General features: G+C 34.2%; 3 protein-coding genes across 4 annotated transcripts; 2 read left to right on the plus strand and 1 right to left on the minus strand.

Annotated features, from left to right (window-relative positions):
- Positions 1-1,239: 1,239 nt before the first annotated feature.
- On the minus strand, positions 1,240-2,433 carry LOC148787310 (zinc finger BED domain-containing protein RICESLEEPER 1-like). The gene is made up of 2 exons (XM_088883565.1): positions 1,381-2,433; positions 1,240-1,283 (listed from the first exon to the last, which is right to left on the minus strand). The coding sequence occupies exons 1-2, from the start codon at positions 2,243-2,245 to the stop codon at positions 1,240-1,242; spliced, it is 909 nt and encodes a 302-aa protein (XP_088739691.1). The 5' UTR covers positions 2,246-2,433.
- Positions 2,434-9,749: 7,316 nt separating this feature from the next.
- On the plus strand, positions 9,750-11,308 carry LOC105168408 (flavonoid 3',5'-methyltransferase-like). 2 transcript variants are annotated; one of them, XM_088883337.1, is made up of 5 exons: positions 9,750-9,912; positions 10,125-10,210; positions 10,310-10,430; positions 10,575-10,706; positions 10,949-11,308. In XM_088883337.1, exons 1-5 carry the CDS (start codon positions 9,862-9,864, stop codon positions 11,237-11,239), a joined length of 681 nt encoding a protein of 226 aa, XP_088739463.1. In that variant the 5' UTR covers positions 9,750-9,861; the 3' UTR covers positions 11,240-11,308. The 2 variants fall into 2 exon arrangements, with proteins under 2 accessions (XP_088739463.1, XP_088739464.1); XM_088883338.1 differs by having other exon boundaries at positions 10,125-10,198.
- An 8,151-nt stretch (positions 11,309-19,459) lies between these two features.
- On the plus strand, positions 19,460-21,808 carry LOC105168676 (Emb:.1 protein, putative (Protein of unknown function, DUF642)). The gene is made up of 3 exons (XM_020696226.2): positions 19,460-19,629; positions 19,775-20,302; positions 21,153-21,808. The coding sequence occupies exons 1-3, from the start codon at positions 19,563-19,565 to the stop codon at positions 21,737-21,739; spliced, it is 1,182 nt and encodes a 393-aa protein (XP_020551885.1). The 5' UTR covers positions 19,460-19,562; the 3' UTR covers positions 21,740-21,808.
- The last annotated feature ends 293 nt before the right edge of the window (positions 21,809-22,101 follow it).

A 22,101-nucleotide genomic window follows, 5' to 3' on the forward strand; every position in this document is an offset into this window, starting at 1 on the left:
TTTGTTATAAAGGTTTGGGTTAAATATATTTTTCACCGTTGAACTATGCATAAAGTGTATTTACACTTTTAAATTATAAAATGTAACAAAATAGCCCGTCATAATATGAATTAATTTTTTATGATGAAAATGCCCTTAGCATTTATATCCCCGAATATGTTTATTACAATCAATTCTCCTAAATATTATCTGAATTGTTATATTTTTTAAAAATAAACACTATCTAAATTTATGATTTTTATATAGAGTATAGGATTTGTATAAATTTTATAAATTTACAATCCTTATATTTATCATATAACTAGTAAAATATTTATATAATTTTAACTTGTGTTGATATATTCTTTTTTTTAAAAAAGAAGTTATTAATACAATTTTGAAATATTACACCAAACATATATGAAGACATGCATTGTAAAATATGCAACCCTATAATATAATCAATATATAATATTCTTTAATTTTTTAGTAATGATACAATATATTTTTATTATGTAAACATGTAATTGAATAAACCTAATTGAATATCACATGCTTTTTATATAATATTATATGCATTATCTATTTACACATATTTGCATGCATGTACTTTTAAACATAAATTATATACTTTGTCAAGTATAGTTGCATATATTAAGCTTATATTTCTTTTTGTTTTTTTGTATACACAATTTATAAAAGAGTTATAAACTTTAAATATTATTTTTAATATAAAAAATTTGAGTAAAATTTCGAATCACTATAAGTTGTTTTGGAGGAGATTTTTTAATAAAACATATTTTAGAGAGTAAAATAAAAAGTATAGCGGGTAAGTGAGATGTGCATTTTTGTTCTAACAATGTCAAATTATGTTGTCAGACTGTAAATGCGACTACACGCATAATTCAGGGGTGCAAAGTAGGGGTGGGCGTCGGGTCGGGTACCCGACACGTCGGGTAGTGTATAACACTACCCGACCCCGAACCCGAGTAGGGCGGGTACCCGGCTAGTCGGGTACCCGACAGTCGGGTTCGGGTAGTTTTGCCCGAGTTTAATTTTTTTTTTTATTATTATGAAGTAATCAAATTTTATTCATAAAATAAATTGCAATGGAAAAGAGTCACAAGAGACATTCAATTTTTGCAAATATCAACATGAACAAAATAATCCATCAAGTCATTACATTCTAATAATCAATTTACAATAATGTGAATTGTGAAGTACCACATCCAAAATATTCCAAAGTCCAAAGTAGTCCAGTCAAATATCAATTATGGTCGAAGCGACTCCCAATTTTGTCAACTCTACAAGAAAATAAAAAAAAAAAAGAATTGAGATTAATATAAATAAAAATATATAGAATTTAATATAAAACAAAGCAAAAGAGAAAATAAAAAGTACCTTGCTCAAACATTTCAATTTCACTTAAATCTTCTTCTATGCTTATTGGCTTGGAATCTTTACGGATCCAATCTTGAGCACAAATAATAGCTTGAACAATTTTAGGAGATAGTGAGCTCCTAAATGCATCAAGAACATGTTCACCGGTGCTAAATGCGGCCTCTGAAGCAACAGTCGAAACAGGAACTGCCAATATATCTCGAGCCATCTTTGAAAGAATCGAAAACCTCTGAGTGTTCACTTTCCACCATTTTAATATATCAAACTTTTCCCTATACTCTTCAACATCCTCACCGAGATACTTCTCTAACTCTGATTTCACGTGATCTTTTCCTCCTGTCATGTACATCATGTACTCTTGTTGTAAAGAAAACCTGCGAGTCTCGCTCTCTTCATCATGCATAAATATTTCTTTTGATGAGGAAGAAGATGAAGAAACACGACTAGACGATGAACCCGGGCTTTCTAAAGTTTCTTGAAGAGCGTGTCCATATCTTAACTTGTAATCATTGAACAACTCATGAAGACCATCTCGTACCCTCTCTTTCATTACATCACTTTGTCCAATACCACCATATAATTTATCAAAGGAAAATTCTACAAACCCCAATTTGTGACGTGGATCAAGTATCACACCATAATACAAAACCATATTCATCTTTTCAATTGATCCCCAATATTTGTCAAATTTTTCTTTTATTTTTCTTGCCATATCACTTAATTCAATATCATCACTATGCAACCATCGTCGGAGAAGCAAATCAACTTCACATACTTCATAAAACACAATATTAGATGTGACATATGAAGAACCGAAAATGCACAATGTGAGATTGTAAAAATGCTTCAAAAACTTCAATAGCATCTTTGCCCTATCCGAATCAGATTCAATAGGAACCCCATCAAATGGTTTCTTTGAAAGATCATTCTTATAAGCAAGATCAATATCTTCATAAGCATCAAATGCCTTTTAAGACATGTCGCAGCTTCTAACATCAAATAGGTGGAATTCCATCTGGTAGGTACATCAAGAGACAATAACTTCTTTGTTTCCATAAATTCAGCGCATTCTTGAAATTTTTTGTACCTAGCCGGAGAGTTTTTCACGTACCTAACTGCCCCTCTAATACGAGATATTGCCTCATGCTCATCCTTCCCTTTCAAACCATCCTGAACCACAAGGTTGATTATATGTGCTATACACCTCATGTGCACATATTTTCCACCTAAAATATTTTGACCCCAGTTTTCAAGTTTCTTTTTCAAATAAACCATAGCTCCATCATTAGAAGATGCATTATCAACAGTAATTGTAAAAATCTTATCAATACCCCATTCAAGCAAACATTTCTCAACACCTCTACTAACTTCTTCACTTTTGTGTCCGATAATTGGACAAAAATTTAAAATTCTCTTATGTAAGTTCCAATCATCATCAATAAAATGAGCAGTGAGACACATGTAATTGACTTTCTGAATAGATGTCCAAGTGTCTGTTGTAATGCAAACCCTTTGAGCATGATTTTTAATAAATGACTTCAATTTTGCTCTTTCATTGACATACATATGGAAAATGTCTTTTGTTATTGTCCTTCTTGATGGAATAGCAAACATTGGACAAGCCACCGATATGAAATGTCTAAATCCAGAATTCTCAACTGTTTTAAATGGGAGCTCATCTACAACCCATATATGACAAAGCCTCTCTAATTTTCTCTTGATCAAATCTTCAATTGACAAGAGGGGCCTCTTTTTCGCCTAAACGAATTATTGAAAAGACAATCTCGTCTGATTGGTGGAAACATCATGAGGTTTATTCTTGCAAGATTCAAAGTGGTTCTTTAGAGGCCTAGTTCCATGTACTTTTGGATCGGCTTTGATTTCCCTAGTACAATATTTGCATCTAGCCTTTTGCACTTTATCTTTTTCACAGTAAAATTTATGAAAATGGTCCCACCAAGGTGATCTAGAAGTCACTACCCTCTTTTTTCTTTTCTTAGAATCAAGTGGAATATTGTCCTCATCCTCTGACATATCCATACCCTTATCAACATCAAAGTCAACATGATCACCACTGACCTGATTATGAACCATGTTCATATTTATGCCTTGATCTTGAGCATCTGATAAGTCTACAGTAGGTGAAGATTGAGATTGAGAATTTGACATCTGCAAGATTAAAACATCCACATATAAGTTACATAAGATCCCGTAATCAATGGACGAAAAGTATATTAAGGTAATATTTAAGGTAAAACATCCACAACAATAATAATATTAAGGTAATATTTCAAATTAAAATACATTTACATAATCATTAAAAATAGAAAACAAATTGAGGACAAAAAATAATAAAAAACAAATTGAGGACATTAACCCTAACAATTCATGAGAATCAATTTTAATATGAAGCACATTGATTATGCATGAGTTTTCATTGTTCAAATTATGAAACAAATTTTTAGGGCGAAAAGCTTATATGAAGGGAAATTTGATGTGATTAAATGTGAGAGCTCATGTTTATTAAATGTGATTAAATTTGATGTGATTAAATGTGAGAGCTCATGTTTATTAAATGTGATTAAATTTAATGTGATTAAATGTCAGAGTCTATCGTCAAGTATATGCCAGTTAAGCCGTATTTAAATCGCAAGAATGGGCATCAACAGTGGAGTTGAAAAAATAGCAAGCTCGTGTCATAACACCATCCACACTAGTGGATAAACTGCTTATAAGAAAGCATTCCACTTATACAGTCACCCCCAACAAATGTGTTGTCTTTCCTCAATCTAGACACCTCAATCTCCTATTTTTTTCCTCAACAACGCAGCAGCTGCTCACTCAACCCCCACACCAAACATATTCATATCAGCTCGTTGCAGTTAAATATAAGAAACTCCTATCAGAATTAGTTAACACGTGTAGAAGCAATTGAAAGAGAAGCAATTGTACATATACAGAGAAGCAATTACAGAGAAGCAATTACAAATTTACAGAGAAGCAATTACAGAGAAGCAATTGTACATACAGATTACAGAGAAGCAATTGAAAGGGTGGGCCGACGGCAATAGGACAGGCGGTGGCGACGGCGACGGTGAGAGAGAGTCTCGTGCGAGTTGCGACGGCGACGGCGAAGCAATTACAAAGAAGCAATTGTACATACAGATTACAGAGAAGCAATTGAAAGGGTGGGCCGACGGCAACAGGATAGGCGACGGCGACAGTGAGAGAGAGGCTCGTGCGAGTTGCGACGGCGACGACGACGGTGAGAGAGAAGAAGAAATAAAATGAAACGCTGGAGCAGAGAGGAAGAAATGAAACGCAGGAGCTGAGAGAGGAAGAAATGAACCGAAATGCAGAAGACAGAAACCCTATTAATTTCCCCCCTTTTGACGTCGGGTACCCGATCGGGTAATCGGGTTGGGTTTTAAAATCCGAACCCGATCTGACTAACAATAGGCGGGTTTCGGATTATCCGAACCCGCCGTAAAAATCCGAACAACCCGCCTTATTCTACCCGAACCCGATCGGGTCGGGACTCGATTAACCCGACCCGAATGCCCACCCCTAGTGCAAAGTATATTTAACCCTAAAGGTTCTTCAAATGTCAAAAAGAATTTTAGGATTTTATAAGGTAAATAACAAAAAAATCAACTTTTGTTTGGTGGAAAAATTAAATATGAATTAGCTCAGTTTGTTGAAACGTATGAAGAAAAAAGGACACATCAAAAGAGTAAATAATGTAGAAGTAAATCTGCTCCCAAAGAAATCGAACACCCAACACCAACAACAAACAACCATTCCATCTCAGTGTTTTCTGCTACGTCTAATTCCTATTTTCTATCAAGCTGTGTTCTTCAACTGTATTTTCCATCCCAATTTGTTGGTGCCGACACGTATCTTTCTCATGTTTGAATAGAGAAGCAAGAGACGACAATATCTGCAGGACAATAAGGTGGCCCTACTTCAAACGAAAGTGTTAAGGTAAATGTCTAAAGTATGTGCCAATCATGAATACTGCGATACTTGTGTAATGTCAATAACAATACCGGTGGGTGGAATAGGGAAATAAGATAAATATTTCAATTTTTTTCAATTTGAGATCAAATTAAAACTCTAGTTAAATAAAGTATTCATATTACGTTTTTAAAATTCTCATAAAGTAAAGATCCTCTATACTCACAAACGACGATTAGTAATACCGTAAACACCGATTTTTAAATATGAATTATACCCCTAACTATATTATTTAAAAAATTAATCATAATTATATATTTTTTTACAAAAGTAACTTCGTGTCATTTTATAACCACTACATCAATTCTTTTTTTTCTCTTTGTTGCTTTCTTTTTTTTCTTTTTTAGAATTATGATGTATTGGTTATGTGTATATATATATATATATATTTATTCATAATATATTTTAAAGTATAAAATATTATTTACTATATGCACATAAGAACGACGTGTCATGACGTAAGAAAATCTACCATTAGAAAAATCAAAGAAAGCGAAAACCCTCATGCAACCCCTGAAAATCCTCAAACACACCGTCTTCTTCCACCATTTTTCTTTTTTTGGAAAAAATATAATTTTCATTAATAAAAGAAAATATATAGTACAACAGATATCCCTATCATATGATGTCCTCAACAGGCTAAGGGATATATCAAAGTCTATACAATGCGCATGTACTGACCGAACTAGTTAACTTAACATTTAGTATACGTATTTGGACATCCTCCACAATTAAGTCAGCCACAATCCTCGGGTGTCTTTCCTCGTGTTCAAATCTCCTCAAATTTCGCTTCCTCCATAAATGATAAACGCACGCTCCAAGTAATGCACGATAGGATATGTTGATGATGTGCTTCCCACGCCACTTCCTCGCACCCCAGTCAATATCCCTTGTCCAATCGCTATTAGGCCAAGGGAACCGAACCATTTGCCGTACAAAAAAAAGGCAATCTCTACTATACCTACACCCGAAGAATAGGTGGTTGTGTGATTCCATCATATTTTCATGACAGAACACACAATTCCCAAGGTGGGATAACCAAGGTTTATCCGTAGTGGATAATTTCTCTAGAATTGCAAGCCACAATATAAACATATGCTGCGGTATCTACAGAGAACCCGAAAGTAGTGAAGTCCAGCCTACTTTCGGTCCCGGTGGGCTCATAAGTCGATAAATATCGTGGGTCGTGGGCTTCCCACTAGTACACCTCCATACAATGCGGTCGTCACCCCCGTAAATCCTTTGCAAGGTATGTATAATCTCCATGTACTCCATATCCGTAATCAATGGCCAATGCCATTGTCCCTCATGAATAATGGAGGTCAGCATGATTGGTGCATCCAATCCCAAACTAATAGGTCCGCGTGGGAATCTGTCCATAAGTGGGCCTAGGTGGTGCCACGAATCCTTCCATAAGTAAAACCCTCTACCATCACCAATACGATACTCCACCATTGATCGAATCCACGATCATAGGCATAAAAGTTTTCTCCATCCCCATGGCCCTCTATGCTCCGGTAACGTCCAAATAGAATCCTCTCGGAGTCACCGATGGAATAACCAATCCACCCATATAGAGGTCCTGTCACATCGAATCACCTCACAGAGTCTTTTGCACATGAGAGCTTGGTTAAGAGTACCAACCTCTCGGATCCCCTTGTCCCCTTCCTCCTTTTCCCACCATTTTACCAACTCCATAATTGAAAGCCCCACCACCCACACTCTCACCTTTCATTCTCCTTTTCTCTGTTCACTTTTCACTCAACAAAAAGGAGACAAGAAAATCACGAAAAACAATATCACACTTAAAAGTAAATTCTTTTTTAACATATAAACAAGCACATAACCCAATCCTCAATGAGTACATATATACACAACTCTATAAGGTAATTTTTATTTTTATTGATGGGTTAAGGAAAAACTGCATACTGACCCTATCTGATTGAAATGCAATGTTTGGACCTAATTATCGGTGGGTAGAGATCTATACCGGAAAAATATTAGCAGAGAGTGACCTGCAAGTCAGTAAGTAAATAACTACACTATCTACATATGTAAATTGAATGTAGTCCATGCAAAGAAACGGAAGCAAGAGAAAAGATTGCCATTTGCAGAATCAGAGAGTTAAAAAACTTGAGAATCGTATTGCTCAAAAATCAATTTTACAAATGGGAGCTACAACACTATTTATAAAGCTCTAGGTAGGCCGAACAATCATTCAAAACAAAATTTTGAAATAAGCCTAATTAATCTTTAACCCAATAACTGCTGGAGCTCAAATTCTGAAGCTGACACGTTTCTATAAGTACGAAGAAGAAAACGCTAAAACGAAAAAGTAGTAATTAATGAGTAAAACTAATAAAAACGTAAAATCATAAAACTGCTTCTTCCCCAAGTGATCTGTTCTGCCTGAAGTGACCTTTTGAATTGGTTAGACATGACATCACCAATAAAACACGTTCATATTTGCCCCACCAAACTTTGAAAGATCCTAAGTGTCTATCCGTCTCTATTTGTTGAAGAGTTACACACATGCATTTTCATATGTTGTTACTCGTCGCTATTGATGAGTTCAAGTTAGAGAAGAAGTTGTTTACTAATTTCTGGTGAAAAAGAGTGAAAAAAAGGGAGTATTTTCGTATGTATGTTTTTGTAAATTTCTGACTCTTACTAAGAAAAATAATACATGTATGTTATATTATTTTCTGAAAATTTATTTCACTTGCGCTTAAGTCATGGGTTTGACTTGACATCCTTTTGATTTATTATTTATTTTATGACTTGTAAAAAATATAATAATAATAGATGTTGAATATATGTATTAAAATCATATCTTTTTAGCGCCTGGTGCTTGAACATTGGCTCGAGGCATTTTCTCTACCCCTTCTTACCCTGAAAAAGCAGGGGCACCTTACGTTCTTGAACCGATAACCATCTTTCTGCTAACCTAGCCGGCTCCGTCCCTCGGGACATAACAAGAGAAATATATACACACAAAAAGACACATATCAAGTAGTTGGTATGTAGGGTTTTCGTATATCTTTGATCAGTAAAGCAATATAACTATTTTGTATGACTATCATGATTAAAAGCAAAAAAACATGGTAAATATTAATTAATCAGAATTATGGAACGACTATTAACTATTATTTTTATGAACTTGATCAAAATATTTATTATAATTAAAAACTTTGATCAATATGTGAACAGAGCAAGGTTGCATCGCGTCTGCCCAGTGAGGTCGCTTCTGCACAACCAGCGCAGAGGCTTGGTCGGGTCGCATATGCAGATCGCCGTCTTGGAGTTCGCTAGCGATCACTGTTCACACGTGTTTTCTATTTATCATTTTTGTACAGTTGGGTTAGTTATGCCATTGAGTCAGTTGCACAGTTTATTATACTTTCACTTAGTTTTAAATATGGTTTGTTAGCATATTCTCTTCCTTAGGCTTTGTATATATGGGCCTGTGTTTTCCTCTACTTTTTGTCGACTTTTATGAAAGGTTTACAATGGAGATGTTATTTGCTCTCTTGAACTCGAGAGTTTTACATCGATCATAGGTAAAATCATGAACAAACCAAATCTTGAGGCGAAACTTACAGAAAGGCAATTTCGTGAAGGTACAAAAATCAGATTGATGGGACATTTACAATTTTTATCAGCCACCTTAAGTAAATTATTTTTCATTTTATTTAAAATATATATATACCCACATCTTTGGTACAATGCTGCAAAAGAAACAGCCCTTTAGCAACAGATTTTAGGACGATTTTTTTTTAAAACCATTTTAGCTATAGTCATTGTGACGGCCGCTCGGAAGTGCTAAGAAAATTTTTCAACGGAAGAAAAAATCAAAGCTAATAAACTATTTTTCCCGTGAAAATATCGCGCCAAACAAGATAATTTGTAAAATTTATTTAAAAAAATCGTATATTTATAAAATCATATAAGTTCTATCATTATATAAAATATTAGATTTTATTTCATAGTAAATGTTATAAAATTACAAACATAATAATATGTTATTAATTATAACAAATTTGTAATTAGCTCAAAAAAGTTGAACTAACTTGTTGAGATTTTTTAAATAACTCGAGAACTCCTCATTATTTTTAAAAGAGTTTATAGGCGTTTAATATTTTATTTTTAAATTTTAAAAGTTGTATTGTTTAAAAAAGAATTGCCAAACACCCTCAAACTAAAATAAAAATTCTCCAAAAAGAAATAAAACAAAAATAAAAATAAATGTAAGTAAGGAATTAATGAAATGGAGGGTTGGTGAGTCGTGTGACGTTTCCCAGGTTGCAGCTTTCACGCGTTGCTGCCGTATAGCCGTAACGTACCCTTATAAATTGCTCACATTCGCATATTCAAAAATCATCCACACTTTGCTTTGTTTGTTCCTTCAAATCATCAAATACTCTGATTTAATTCCCTTTTTCATTTGGTTCCCTTACGTCCACAATGAAAGACAAGTTCTACGGCACCATCCTTCAGAGCGATGCTCTCGCTAAGGTTCATTTCTCTGCTTTGATTCTCATTCTCATCATGTAATTATGCGGAGATTCAAATTGGAATTTAGGAACTAATTTCTAATTACAACTTCATATGTTTCCATAAATGGATGTAGAATTTACAGAATTGGGTTAGAGGTTGACTTTTACTTCAATTACAGTTAGGACATACGGAATTATTTTTTTTTTATTTTTTGGGTGTGTGTATTGCAGTACTTGTTGGAGACAAGTGTTTATCCGAGAGAGCACGAACAACTCAAAGAACTCCGGAATGCTACTGTAGACAAGTATCAATTTTGGTACCATGATATGAATTTATGATCTACTATCTCTCTCTCTCTCTCTCTCTTCGAATTAATGTTTTGAATTGATAATCAGGAGCTTGATATCTGTGCCAGCGAGGGTCAATTTTTGTCTATGCTCTTGAAAATTATGAACGCAAAGAAGACAATTGAAGTCGGAGTGTTTACGGGTTACTCACTTCTCTGCACTGCTCTTGCTCTCCCTGATGATGGCAAAGTACGTAACCAATACTCCTTTTTCAATATATATATATATATATAGAACATAATTGTAATAAAATGAAAATCATAACGAAATATGCAATGTATGTTTATGCTTTATGAATTCAAAATTTTATGATTTTATTATATGAATTTTCAGATAATAGGAATTGATCCAGATAGGGAAGCATACGAGACTGGTCTGCCATTCATCCAAAAGGCAAACATGGCTCACAAAATTCAGTTCATTCAATCCGATGCAATGAAAGTCATGAACGATTTCCTCGCCAAGGTATACATACATACATACATAATAACAATAAGAAATTAAAAAAAAAAGGTCCGGCTGTATTTCTTAATCCAAATTCTAAATATATTCTATATGATCATATTATGAGTAGTGTTGTTGGTGCATGGATTTGTATTTATATTCTAGAATTCTTTTTTTTGTAACATTGCCAGATATTTAAGGGGTATTTTTGTAATTAGACATTGTAATGAGGCATGTTGATTGTTCGATGATGAAATGATTAGGGAGAGGAAGGAACATTCGACGTTGCATTTGTGGATGCTGATAAGGAGAACTACATCAACTACCATGAGTTGTTGTTGAAGCTCGTTAAGGTCGGAGGAATCATAGCCTACGACAACACCCTGTGGTTCGGCACAGTGGCAGCGTCTGAAGATGATGAGATGCAAGACTACTTGAAGGAGTGCAGAGGGCATATCATGAAGTTGAACTCGTTTCTGGCAAATGATGGTCGCATCGAATTAGCTCATCTCTCCATTGGAGACGGACTCACTTTGTGCAAGCGTCTCAAATGAGACATCACTCTTTTCAACATAATAATGCTAAAGCTCCACGGCCTAGTGGTGTCTTTTCAATGCTAATAATTTGTGGCAAATTCTATGTGTGTGTAAATTTTATAAATATTTTTTAAAATAAAATATTTATCATTTAATAAACTATATACAAAACAACAAGTTAATACTAAATTTGTAAATAAATGGTAACATAAAAGAGATGAAAGAAAATTAAAAAAAAATAATTATCAAAAGATAATGGGTGTGGAAAGCTAGATGAAAATTAAAAATAAATAAATAAATATATAAAAGCATGCCAAGAAAAGAAAAACATAAAAAAGATGCTCTCCCTTTATATATAATATAAATATAAATATGAATAAAATTATCCTTATTTAAAAACATAACACCGAATTAGTTTTCTCCCTCTCTCTCTTTCTTTTCATTCTCATCTATCCACTAACATCTTATTTGTTTATTTTTATTTTCAATTATCTTATTTTATTTTATTTATTATTTATTTAATTTATCATAAATCAATAAATGCCTACTTTATTAAAGATATTAATTCAAAATAGATTTTGATAATCACATATTTATAATTAAGCACATATTTTTGTGAATGTCAAAAAAAGGATTTTAGGGTTTTCTGTTTCAATAAAGGCTAATAAGAAAAATATCACTTTTTTCAACTTCTGTTGGGGGAAAATATGAACTACTCCTAGCTCAAGTACATGTCTTTTTAATTTTTTAACGTTATATTGTTTTAATTAATAAATTAATATTATACTTTAAATAAAGTATAATAATTCATATAAAAATAAATAAATATTCATACCGTCTTTAAATACATGATTTGGATGGAAGGATTTGAATTTGGAAAATAACTTCATATTAATTAAATGGACTGGAAATTTATATGAAACATATTTCAAAATGATTGGCTTTCCTGGTTGAAAAGGCGGCATCATATGCTCTTTCAGAAACAGGAAAGGGTAGGGGTCCCTGCTAGAGGAATAGACCCAAACATATTTGATGAATTTTGAAATTAATTTTAAAATCTATTGATTCAAATACGATATAATATAATTTAAATACTTCATTTAAAAAATTAATAGGGATTTATGATATTTAATTTATGAAACATAATTATTAGTAAATAACTGTCTTAATGCAATCCTTAAAATTTATATCATTAATAATGCAAAATTAATTTTGGAGCTATTTGGGTTACATTTGTGAACTGATTCATTCTAATACTTATAAAACATTCGCATTTAGAGAAAATGTGAGAAATCCAATCATTTTTATTTTATTTTTTCTATAAAGATTTATTAAAAAAGATAAAAGAAGAAGAATTTTGCCGTTATATTATATATATATATATATATATATATTTCAAAGAATTTCTTTTTCTAATAATTTAGTAGTTTAAGTTTAATTAAAATTTTCTCAATTGGAAAAAAAGTATCTTTTAATTATAATATAATTTATACTCCACGTGTAATTTAAATTCTTCCCTTATTAGAAAATACTTTGGTAATAATTTAATATGCAAAATACTAAAATATATATTAAAAATAATATAAGTATTTAAAGCACGGTGGGCATTTTTTGTCCAATTATGGTGGTAAATGTTACATTTATTAATTTAAGAGGATAAATGTTACATGGGAATAGTTCATAGGGCAAAGTGTATTTTAATCTAAATATTATCCACATGAAAAACTAATTAAATAAACAAAAATTCGCTTTATACATTGATTTAAAACAAACGTAAAATGTTAGTAGCATATTATATTAATAAATTAAAATGTTAATTATTAGAAATAATGTGAATACAAATTTCGAGTTTGTAAAAAATAATTATGAGAGTGGAAAATATAGACAAATAATTTTCTACGAATTTTGATTAAAATGTTACAGTTTCTAAATAAAGACTATATTCTATGATTCTTGTTTTCAAACTGCGATCCAAGGGTTATAAATCTTTTATACGGATTTATTGGATACAAATCACTTTTAAATTTAGTATCCACGGATTCAATGTTAATGGTATCTTGTAACATAATTAAAAAAAAAATGGATAGAATCTTTTACAATTTTAATTTTCTCATATTGAAAACTTCAATTTAAAATATTGTATTAAAAATTAATCATTTTAAATGAAATATAATTGATTTGCATATGGAATGGTTTTATGATACAATTGTATATAATAATATGTACAATTACACATATGAAGGAGGCTAGATTTTAGAATGAGTAGTGATTTTTGTCACCGAGAAACAAAGCCAACATATATTTTAGACTAGTTTAAGTGATCTCCAAAAATAAATTCAAACATACGTAATATTCTAAAAAGCATACTATTTGTATCTATTTTTCACTCTTTATCTTCACAAAATAAAACAAAACACCCCAAAAAATATGAATTTGTACATAATCGACGTTTTTAATATAGAGTGTATAAAAAATATTTATATAATGAGACATAGGTATCAATTTCATTTACCTTAATAATTACATCAAGTTTCCGAAAAGATCCATATAGTAATAAAACATTTTAGTGCATTTATTAGGTACGTAGTTTCAATTTTTGTGTATAATTGATGAAAATGCGCCAAACACGAACATTTATTAATTTCTCGTATGAAACTGACTATATTTCACCTTTATTTTTGTTTGGTCAATAGTGTGAAAACTCAAAAGCTTTTGGAAGTCAACAATGAGATTCAATTCCTTTTTTTTTTTTTTTTATAACGATCAATGAAATTCAATTCATTGAACCAAACATCTGCAGACCAACTTATTACGGATATGTTCAACTATTTTATATAATATTAAATGGTTTTTCTCTTTAATCGTTTAAACTTTTGAATGAAGTCGTCGTTTAATATAGCATCATAGTCAAATCATATAGAAGGTACTGAATCCGTTATCTTAAAACTATTTTACGTACAGGGTTTACACATGAGGCGGGATGCTTTAAAATATTAATATTAATTTATGGGTAAATTACACTTAGACCTCTTAAAGAAATTACACTTTTTCCAAAAAAAATTTGAAATTACACTTACCTCCCTCTAAAAATTCACTGTTTACACCTGACCATTTTTTGTTAGGATTTGGATAAAAAATACTGACATTAGCAAAATAAATTGTAAAAAATTTAATGATGTTAACCTCACTCTCTCTCTCTCTCTTTATAAGTACGAAAATATATATTAGAATATTAAATAATAGGCAAAATTAAAATTTTATGTAATTTTTTTTGTCGTCCAAACCCTAACGGAAGGAAATTGAGTGTAACGAGAATTTTGAAAAGAGTGTAAGTGTAATATTAATTTTTTTCTAGAAAAACAATATAACTTAACATTTTTGTAAGAGGTATAAGTGTAATTAAACCTTAAATTATTCCTGGTTGTAATAGATTAAGTTTTTAGAGGAGGAGTTGGTTTAACAAAAACTTATATTAAACTCAACTTACAGCTTGTGTTTCTCTTTCTTGGATACAATTCCAGTTTCCTCATCAAGAGGATACATATCTTTATTTATATTCATGGCCAAACTCTGCATTTTCTGATTTCAAACATACTCAAGTTGACCCTTTTGCAAATAAGTAGAATGGGAGTTCTTATTATATTTGATGTGGGTCCGGGGACTGTTATGATTTTAAGTATAGTCTAATTTGGATAGTATTTGAAACTTGATAAAATAAGCGACTGTTAAGTTTGTTAGGAGGTCTTAATTAAAATATTTTGATTCTTAAGTCAGTAAGGTGCGGGATTGAGGAAAAAGATGTATTCTCTCAATTAAAGTTATATACTTGGCCTAAAATGGTTATAGGATGATATAGGACCAAAATCTATACGTGTAAGAATCCACGTGTTATGGTATCGGTCTTTTATATATTGAGTGATCTACAGTTATGTTTCTAAGTATGTGGGTTGGATTGGACTGAGTGCGATGCGGCTCGAATAAAAGTGTGTGAATCTTTATTTTATTTAACAATTTTAAGATCCTATGGGAGTTCTTTTATCTCTTAAAGCCTTTCTTGTGAACTCCATCAATATCAAGATACCAATTAGTAACAAGTATATATGATCCATCAATCATATCATATCATATCATATCCTAAGTACATGAGAAAATAATAAGAAATTAGATATATCCTAATTAACGTATTACTCATCACATGATCGGTTGACTTTTTGGACGTATTTTCTAGAGTTTCATTCTCAATTAATAGGTTGGGGTCTCATCCATTTTGATAGGATATTGCCCATGCAGTAGAATTAAGGTTCATAATAGAGGTTGCGAATTCAAGAGCTATATTATTGTTGTTGGTACTGTTCCATTTATGTAGTGAGTTTTTGTATAAATATCTTAATAACAAATTATATTTATTGTAATATTTCACGAGTTAAAATATAATGTAATGATTAATGTATATCCCATTGTTACGCTCAAATGATTCGATTCAGATATATTATGATTTTCTAATTTGAATAGAATTTCATAAGTTGTACAGAAAATTATCATTCTCTCAAAACTATTCGCTAATAGTTTAATACATACATATATATATATATATACTTGTTATATTCTAGGTGATTTGAATTTTTTATACCAATTCTCGATGCATATTCTATTCTAATTAATATGTATATATATTATGTGAATAATTTTTTTTTAAATAAAATAAATAACATCAACGTTGTACACATAATATATATATATATAGGAAAAAATGTAATTTATCCTCTTGTGTTATGAAAAATGAGCAATATTTTATCCTCATGTGAAAAATAAAACAGCAATTTACTCCTCTGTGTTATTAAAAATATAGCAAAATACCCCCTTACACAGGACGGTGCACTACACGCTCCCTCTTGCATCTTGGCTTAATTTTTAATCAAAAAAATATATTATTTTATATATATATTGAATTTAATATATTAGTACATATATATGTTAGTTATAAATATAACATATATATATATTCCCTCTTCTTCATATTCGGGGGAGAGCTGTCGGCTGCATCTCCCTAGCCTCGCATCGACACCAACCCCAGCCCCGTCTCTCTCGCTGCCGCCGCAGCCCACCCCCTTCCCTCGTCCTCCCCATCGCCACCCCTTTCAATCGCATCCTCCTCCTCCCTCACTCAACGTCCACTCCTCGCAACCCCAAGGATGACTTATTCCAACCATCCCATGTGTAACTGTGCCTCAGCACCTCAACAAGACCCTCATCCTTCCTCGATGGAAGGTTCTTCATTCTCCAACGAGAAGGTGGTCCTTTATCCACCACTTTTAACACAAGGTGGTACCTCTCCTCCACCAAAACGGCCTCATCGCCTTAATCTTCTCCTAACTTGTAGCAGTTCCACACACATGGTTGCTTAATCTCGCAAGCGTGGCTCGTGCAATCCACTACCGACTCGTTAGCATGTCCCCCTCTCGCTCAGGAAAATCAATATGAATTCTGAAATTTGATAATTTTTCTGTCCCCAAAAAAAAAAGTTTGGGATGCGGTCAACAACTCGCTCAACATATCTACGATGCTCACACAACTGCCAACCAGTAAAAACAAAGTTGGACTATAGTCACTTGCTCTCTGAAACAGCATCAATCCGCGCAAAAGGACTCTACCCAATAATTTTTGTGGCAGATATCTCACAAGATCATTTTGTCCCAAAATTCTGCTCATTGAAGTATTTTAAAGCCCAAGACAACAAGCCTACACACTATGTCGCAATCCGATATGATCTTGTCTCAAAGTACGGTCTCAACTGACCTCTACTTTGATGTAAAGCACATGTGTCAATCCAAATCTTCAATTGGGCACAACTCTCCTTCAGGAGCCCGAGATTATCTGGGCTCTTTTATCTCGTAGCAAATGTATTTTTTGCTTGTGCGGCATCTCAGGTTACACCCAACCTTCAACCAGCTTTCGCACATCTCAGAGTTTATCGACTATTTGTCATGTGTCTTCGATACCGAAGCTTACTAGCGCGACATCTGAACACCTTCCAGTGCGACACCTTCTACCTGTGTACTCACCTATCCAAAATGCTCATGTTTCCTTAAGCTCTTCGCACGAACACCTTTGCGCATTCTTGCAACCGGCGCAAATAGCTAGTATGCGGCCATGCGTCTCACCCAAAATCTCGGAACCTATCGACGCATCCCCCTATGACAAGGAGCATCCTCGCTCCGGCTCGACATTACGGCGCTCCGCATGCGCCCCAATGCTTATCTCAAGCCCAACGCTCACTCAGTGCATCCTCGTAGCACTCCTTCGTCGTGGCCGTCTGCTATGCCTCGCTTGAGTAGGACCGCATCATAATTTCGAGACCAGTTCGATATACCAACATCATGCATTGATCCCACACGGTATGCCCAACACGCCTTCTTGTCTTTCGGCATAGCTTCACAATTCTCCCACAGTGCATCGTCGTTCCACGACCGCTCACCTTAGCCAACGGACCCCTGTGGACGGCTAGAACTCAATAGCGCATGCCACGAATTGGTTCACGAGATATTGAAGTTCTTGGCTCAATCAACCATTCGCACGAGAGGTGTTGGCCTTGGCCTTACGTCGCCTGTCCAATTCCCATACCTTTTGGGGATTCTAAACACTCCTTTAAGATGTCTAGGATCATCTTTTGAAAACCTCCACATGCTCCCAATAAATTGCTCATTTAGTTGGCGTTACTGTCGTCATACACGGGGAGGGCTCTTTGAAGCTTACCATTATATGCCCTCTTTATAATAGACTTAAAAATATTTTTCCTTATTTCAAGAGTAGATATTGGAATGGCCGAAGAGCGCACCTTCTCCGCATCTCCCTCAACCGATGTTCAAATCACGTGCCGCTTGAACCATTGTGTAGCCTACGACTTCTACATCATAACCCAAGAGTTTCAGCCCCATCCTATCCTCCATCATTGAGGAATTACCCATGCAATATTCTGAAACCACAGTTTCGCTACTACACTGGCAGACTCCAAATATCGTCGTGTTTCCTAACCAATCGGAACCGTCTAACTCCAAAACATTTTGGAGGCGTTGCCAACGCACTAAGAATCTCGCCTTAGAAATGGTTTTGCAAATCTCCAAAGATAAACTCTGCTTCACACATCTGTCTCCTACTCGCGTGCAGGGTGACGTTTGATCGTCGCCCTTATATCTCTGTACCCAAAAGTCCTCGAAATGACTTCATACTTGGCAGGTAGCATCCTCACACATCAAGAAAGTTTTCGTACGAACAATTTTGTGATCCCCAATCGGTAAGAGTCTTTACTCAATAGCTGTTTGTGCACCTGCATACCAACTGATATCCCCTAACCGCCCGTATATCCTCCGCAAGTCATTGCCGACCGACTTGACTAAGGTGCGGCTAGTGACACCTGGCACCGCCTCCTACCCCTCCCATGCCCAGATCCATTACCCCCCTTCCCCCCAACTGGATCCTCTCCCTCCTCCCTTGGCCGCACCTTCTCCCTCTCTGCCTAAGATCCGCTTGCTCTTCCTCCCTCCCCCTCGCACGCCCCTCGCCACCCCATTTCCTCCCTTGGCCGCCTCCTCAACCCAGATCTTCTCCTCCACCTCCCTCTTCGCCGGCGGCCACCTTACCGCCAACATCTCTTTCTCTCTCTCTCTCTCTCTCTCTCTCTATATATATATATATATATATAATTTTTATTCTAAAGTATAAATATATATTCAAATTTAAATTATATAATATATAATATTTACTTTTATATATTTAAATTTAAACTGTTGATTTGAACTAGATAAAATCCACACTATTAATTTATTAGTTAAAGTTGAACTTTAAATTAATCAAGATCCGACGGCTATTAAATAATACATAAATGATATTTTAAATTTTAAATTAAAAATAAAAATAAATAAATAAGCACGTGTAACGTATGAAACGCATTGGGGGTATTTGATTATACTTTTTATAACACATTAGGTAAATTACTATTTTTATTTTCTACACCATGATAAATTGTTCATTTTTTTTATTACAGAGGTAAATTGCATCTAACTCAATATATATATATATATATATGTGTTATAATTAAAATTAAAAATACAAGACGATTTGGATTAGAAAATTCACATGAACCAAAAAAAGAAATCACCTACCAAAGGTCGCGACAAACAAGGGAAAGCAACTTGCTCATCCGTCGTACATCTATTTTAGAAACACTTCACAACCTAAACTACTTTGACCGTAACTCAGATTTCCTCACAAAGCAGTCTCCATCGTCTTCTTCTCTACTTAAAGTCGATACATCACCATTTCCACACACATACAGACACATACAATGAAGCATGTATTCCACCCACTCCTGTTGTTCTTCGTGTGCATCACAATTTCGTCATCTGCACAAGGTTCGTACTTATAGTAATTATTAGTTAATTATAATAATAGATATCAATTAGTTAAACATATTTGATATTTATATTTAGCATATATTGAATGTTGATGATTGAAATTTATGATATAACTTTAACCAATTCCATTTTGGAACTACAGATTCGCTACAAAACCCGGATTTCGAAAGCCCTCCAGCAGCCATTAATATAACCTCCCAAGTCTTCCTCCTCACCAAAGCAAACTCCATCCCAGGATGGTCGTTCAACGGTACAGTCTGGTACCTTACGTCCAGCGCTAACTCGTCGTTTAAGGCCAGGGACGGCCACGCAGTCCGGCTGGGCGAAAACGGCAGGATCAACCAAACACTTAGAGGCACAGCAGATGGCTACTGGGATCACATTCTCAGCTTCAATCTTGCTGCGCTGAATGAGGGCTGTGCTGCTGATAGTCCTGCAGCCGTTAACGTTTCGGTTCTTGAAACGTGGAAGGTGATCTTCTTGGGAAGGAATTTGAGCAGAGATATGTGGGAGAGGCATGCGTTCTACATGGGGGGGTGGGGAAGAGGGGACTCTGTCAATCTTGAGATTGCGAGTGTGGCATCAACCTCAGGGCGGAACGGTAGCAGCTGCTGGCCTGTGGTGGATGCGTTTACTGTGAAAAGGAATGGGATGCCTAGATGGTATGAAGGTGTGTGTTCAGCTAACTTGAAGTAGATACAACTCTTCAAATGAATAGGAAAACACGATTTATGAATTGAAGAACTCATGCACGCAGCTAGATTATAAAGCAGCATGTGTTTCTCTTAATTAGGCAAAGTGTAGTCATAAATTAATTTGTTCGATTATTTGATACTAGAGATCTATATATTATTTTTTGATTTGGTATAATTATGCTGACACCTTCTTGGATATATTTAAAAAGAGCCCTCAGATCTTGAAAAATTATTATGTAAATACCTTCTTGCTAAGAGAAATAGCATTTTTCATCTTCTACGTGTTATGAACAACATATTTTTGGTACCATTGGTTACGTATTTTATTGTGATTGTATAAGCTATAAAAATCGCACTTTCATCAAATTCTATCAGCATTTTGACGAAAAGGTACGTGTAATTTAGCACGTCATATATCGTTAACTCTTCTGCTATTTTTAGTTTCTTAGTTATGGGATTATTATTACTGGTCCCAAAAATTACCAAAAAAATTACACATTTGGCATTCAAGATAGCAACCAAATGCTTAGCACGAGTCTTCTTCATCAAAAATATTAACAAAATTTGACGAAATGACTAAACGTGAGAATTTTTATACTTATGAAATCATTAATAAGAATCTCGTAGTTACTGAGACGATAAGTGTACTAACCTTAAGATAATGGACTGAAAATGCAACTTCCACATTTACGTTAAAAATTTCTAGGTAATCTGATTTTTAAGTAAGAATCTGTAATGCAAAATATAACTGCAATAGTACAATTTTAAAAATTAATAATATTTTTCATCCATGTACATAGCCTCACTTTCCACTCAAAATTGCAGGTAACATGCTCGCCAATGGAGGTTTTGAGGTTGGACCAGCATTCTTGAGCAACTCCTCAGACGGAATTCTACTAAACGATGAACCAGACAGACTCGTCTCCCCACTCCAACAATGGGCCGTGCTCGGAACCATCAAATACATCGACTCCAAACACTACAAAGTCCCTCAAGGCAAAGCAGCAGTGGAGCTGCTCTCCGGGGCTCCATCTGGGATCCAAGTAGACCTAAAACTACCCACGACATTCACCTCCTACACTTTGAACTTCACAATGGGGGACGCCAATGACTCGTGTGTAGGAGACTTCATAGTCTACGTACAAACAGGAGAAGATGTCCACAACTTCACCATGCGAAGCAATGGAACAGGATCAGCTTCCCGTCATTCTGTAAGATTTAAGGCTGAATCATCAAAGGAGACTTCTGTAAGGTTTTACAGTTTCAACGAGACGAGGGCGAGTGATGGCGTGCTCTGTGGCCCTATTCTTGACAACATAGTTCTTGTAGGTTCGTATGGAGAGAGGATAGAATTGTGCAGTGGGGTTTTCATTTTCAGCTTGTTTATTGCTTTGGTGATGCTTGTAGCTTAGGATGGTAGCATGGGAGGCGATAAGTTGTCTGGAAACGAGGATGAAAAGAATTGAAGTTAGGCAGTCAAATGAACTTAGTGTCTCAATTAGGATCTGCTGCATGCCCAAGCTGGCTGGTCTGGAGGGCACATCCCTTTCTGCTATCCGCTGATTTAAGGACCTTATTAGATAGATGGAAGCAGTGTTTGCAATAGCTTTTTATTTGTAGTGAGAATAAATTGTAGAGAAATCTGTAGGTTAAGCAATAATGTAATGTTATAAAGACAACAGTTAAAAATTTAAAAAAAAAATAGAGTTGGTGTGTTTAAAAAAAATAATGAATATTTATAATTTTACCAATGAGTTATAAAAATTGATAGAAA

This window comes from Sesamum indicum, linkage group LG8 (genome assembly GCF_026168435.1).
Source record: "Sesamum indicum cultivar Baizhima isolate 11 linkage group LG8, ASM2616843v1, whole genome shotgun sequence".
In the NCBI taxonomy this organism is placed as follows: Eukaryota; Viridiplantae; Streptophyta; class Magnoliopsida; order Lamiales; family Pedaliaceae; genus Sesamum; species Sesamum indicum.

What these genes read in the sequence shown, in the direction of transcription:
- LOC105168408 (XM_088883337.1), top strand. Translation starts at nt 9,862, where the DNA reads ATGAAAGACAAGTTCTACGGCACCATCCTTCAGAGCGATGCTCTCGCT. An exon ending in AGAGCGATGCTCTCGCTAAG is followed by an intron (nt 9,913 to 10,124) that starts GTTCATTTCTCT and finishes TGTGTATTGCAG; the next exon opens with TACTTGTTGGAGACAAGTGT. An exon ending in TGAACGATTTCCTCGCCAAG is followed by an intron (nt 10,707 to 10,948) that starts GTATACATACAT and finishes TGAAATGATTAG; the next exon opens with GGAGAGGAAGGAACATTCGA.
- LOC148787310 (XM_088883565.1), bottom strand. Translation starts at nt 2,245, where the DNA reads ATGCTATTGAAGTTTTTGAAGCATTTTTACAATCTCACATTGTGCATT. An exon ending in AATTGAAATGTTTGAGCAAG is followed by an intron (nt 1,284 to 1,380) that starts GTACTTTTTATT and finishes ATTTTCTTGTAG; the next exon opens with AGTTGACAAAATTGGGAGTC.
- LOC105168676 (XM_020696226.2), top strand. Translation starts at nt 19,563, where the DNA reads ATGAAGCATGTATTCCACCCACTCCTGTTGTTCTTCGTGTGCATCACA. An exon ending in AATTTCGTCATCTGCACAAG is followed by an intron (nt 19,630 to 19,774) that starts GTTCGTACTTAT and finishes TTGGAACTACAG; the next exon opens with ATTCGCTACAAAACCCGGAT. An exon ending in GATGCCTAGATGGTATGAAG is followed by an intron (nt 20,303 to 21,152) that starts GTGTGTGTTCAG and finishes TCAAAATTGCAG; the next exon opens with GTAACATGCTCGCCAATGGA.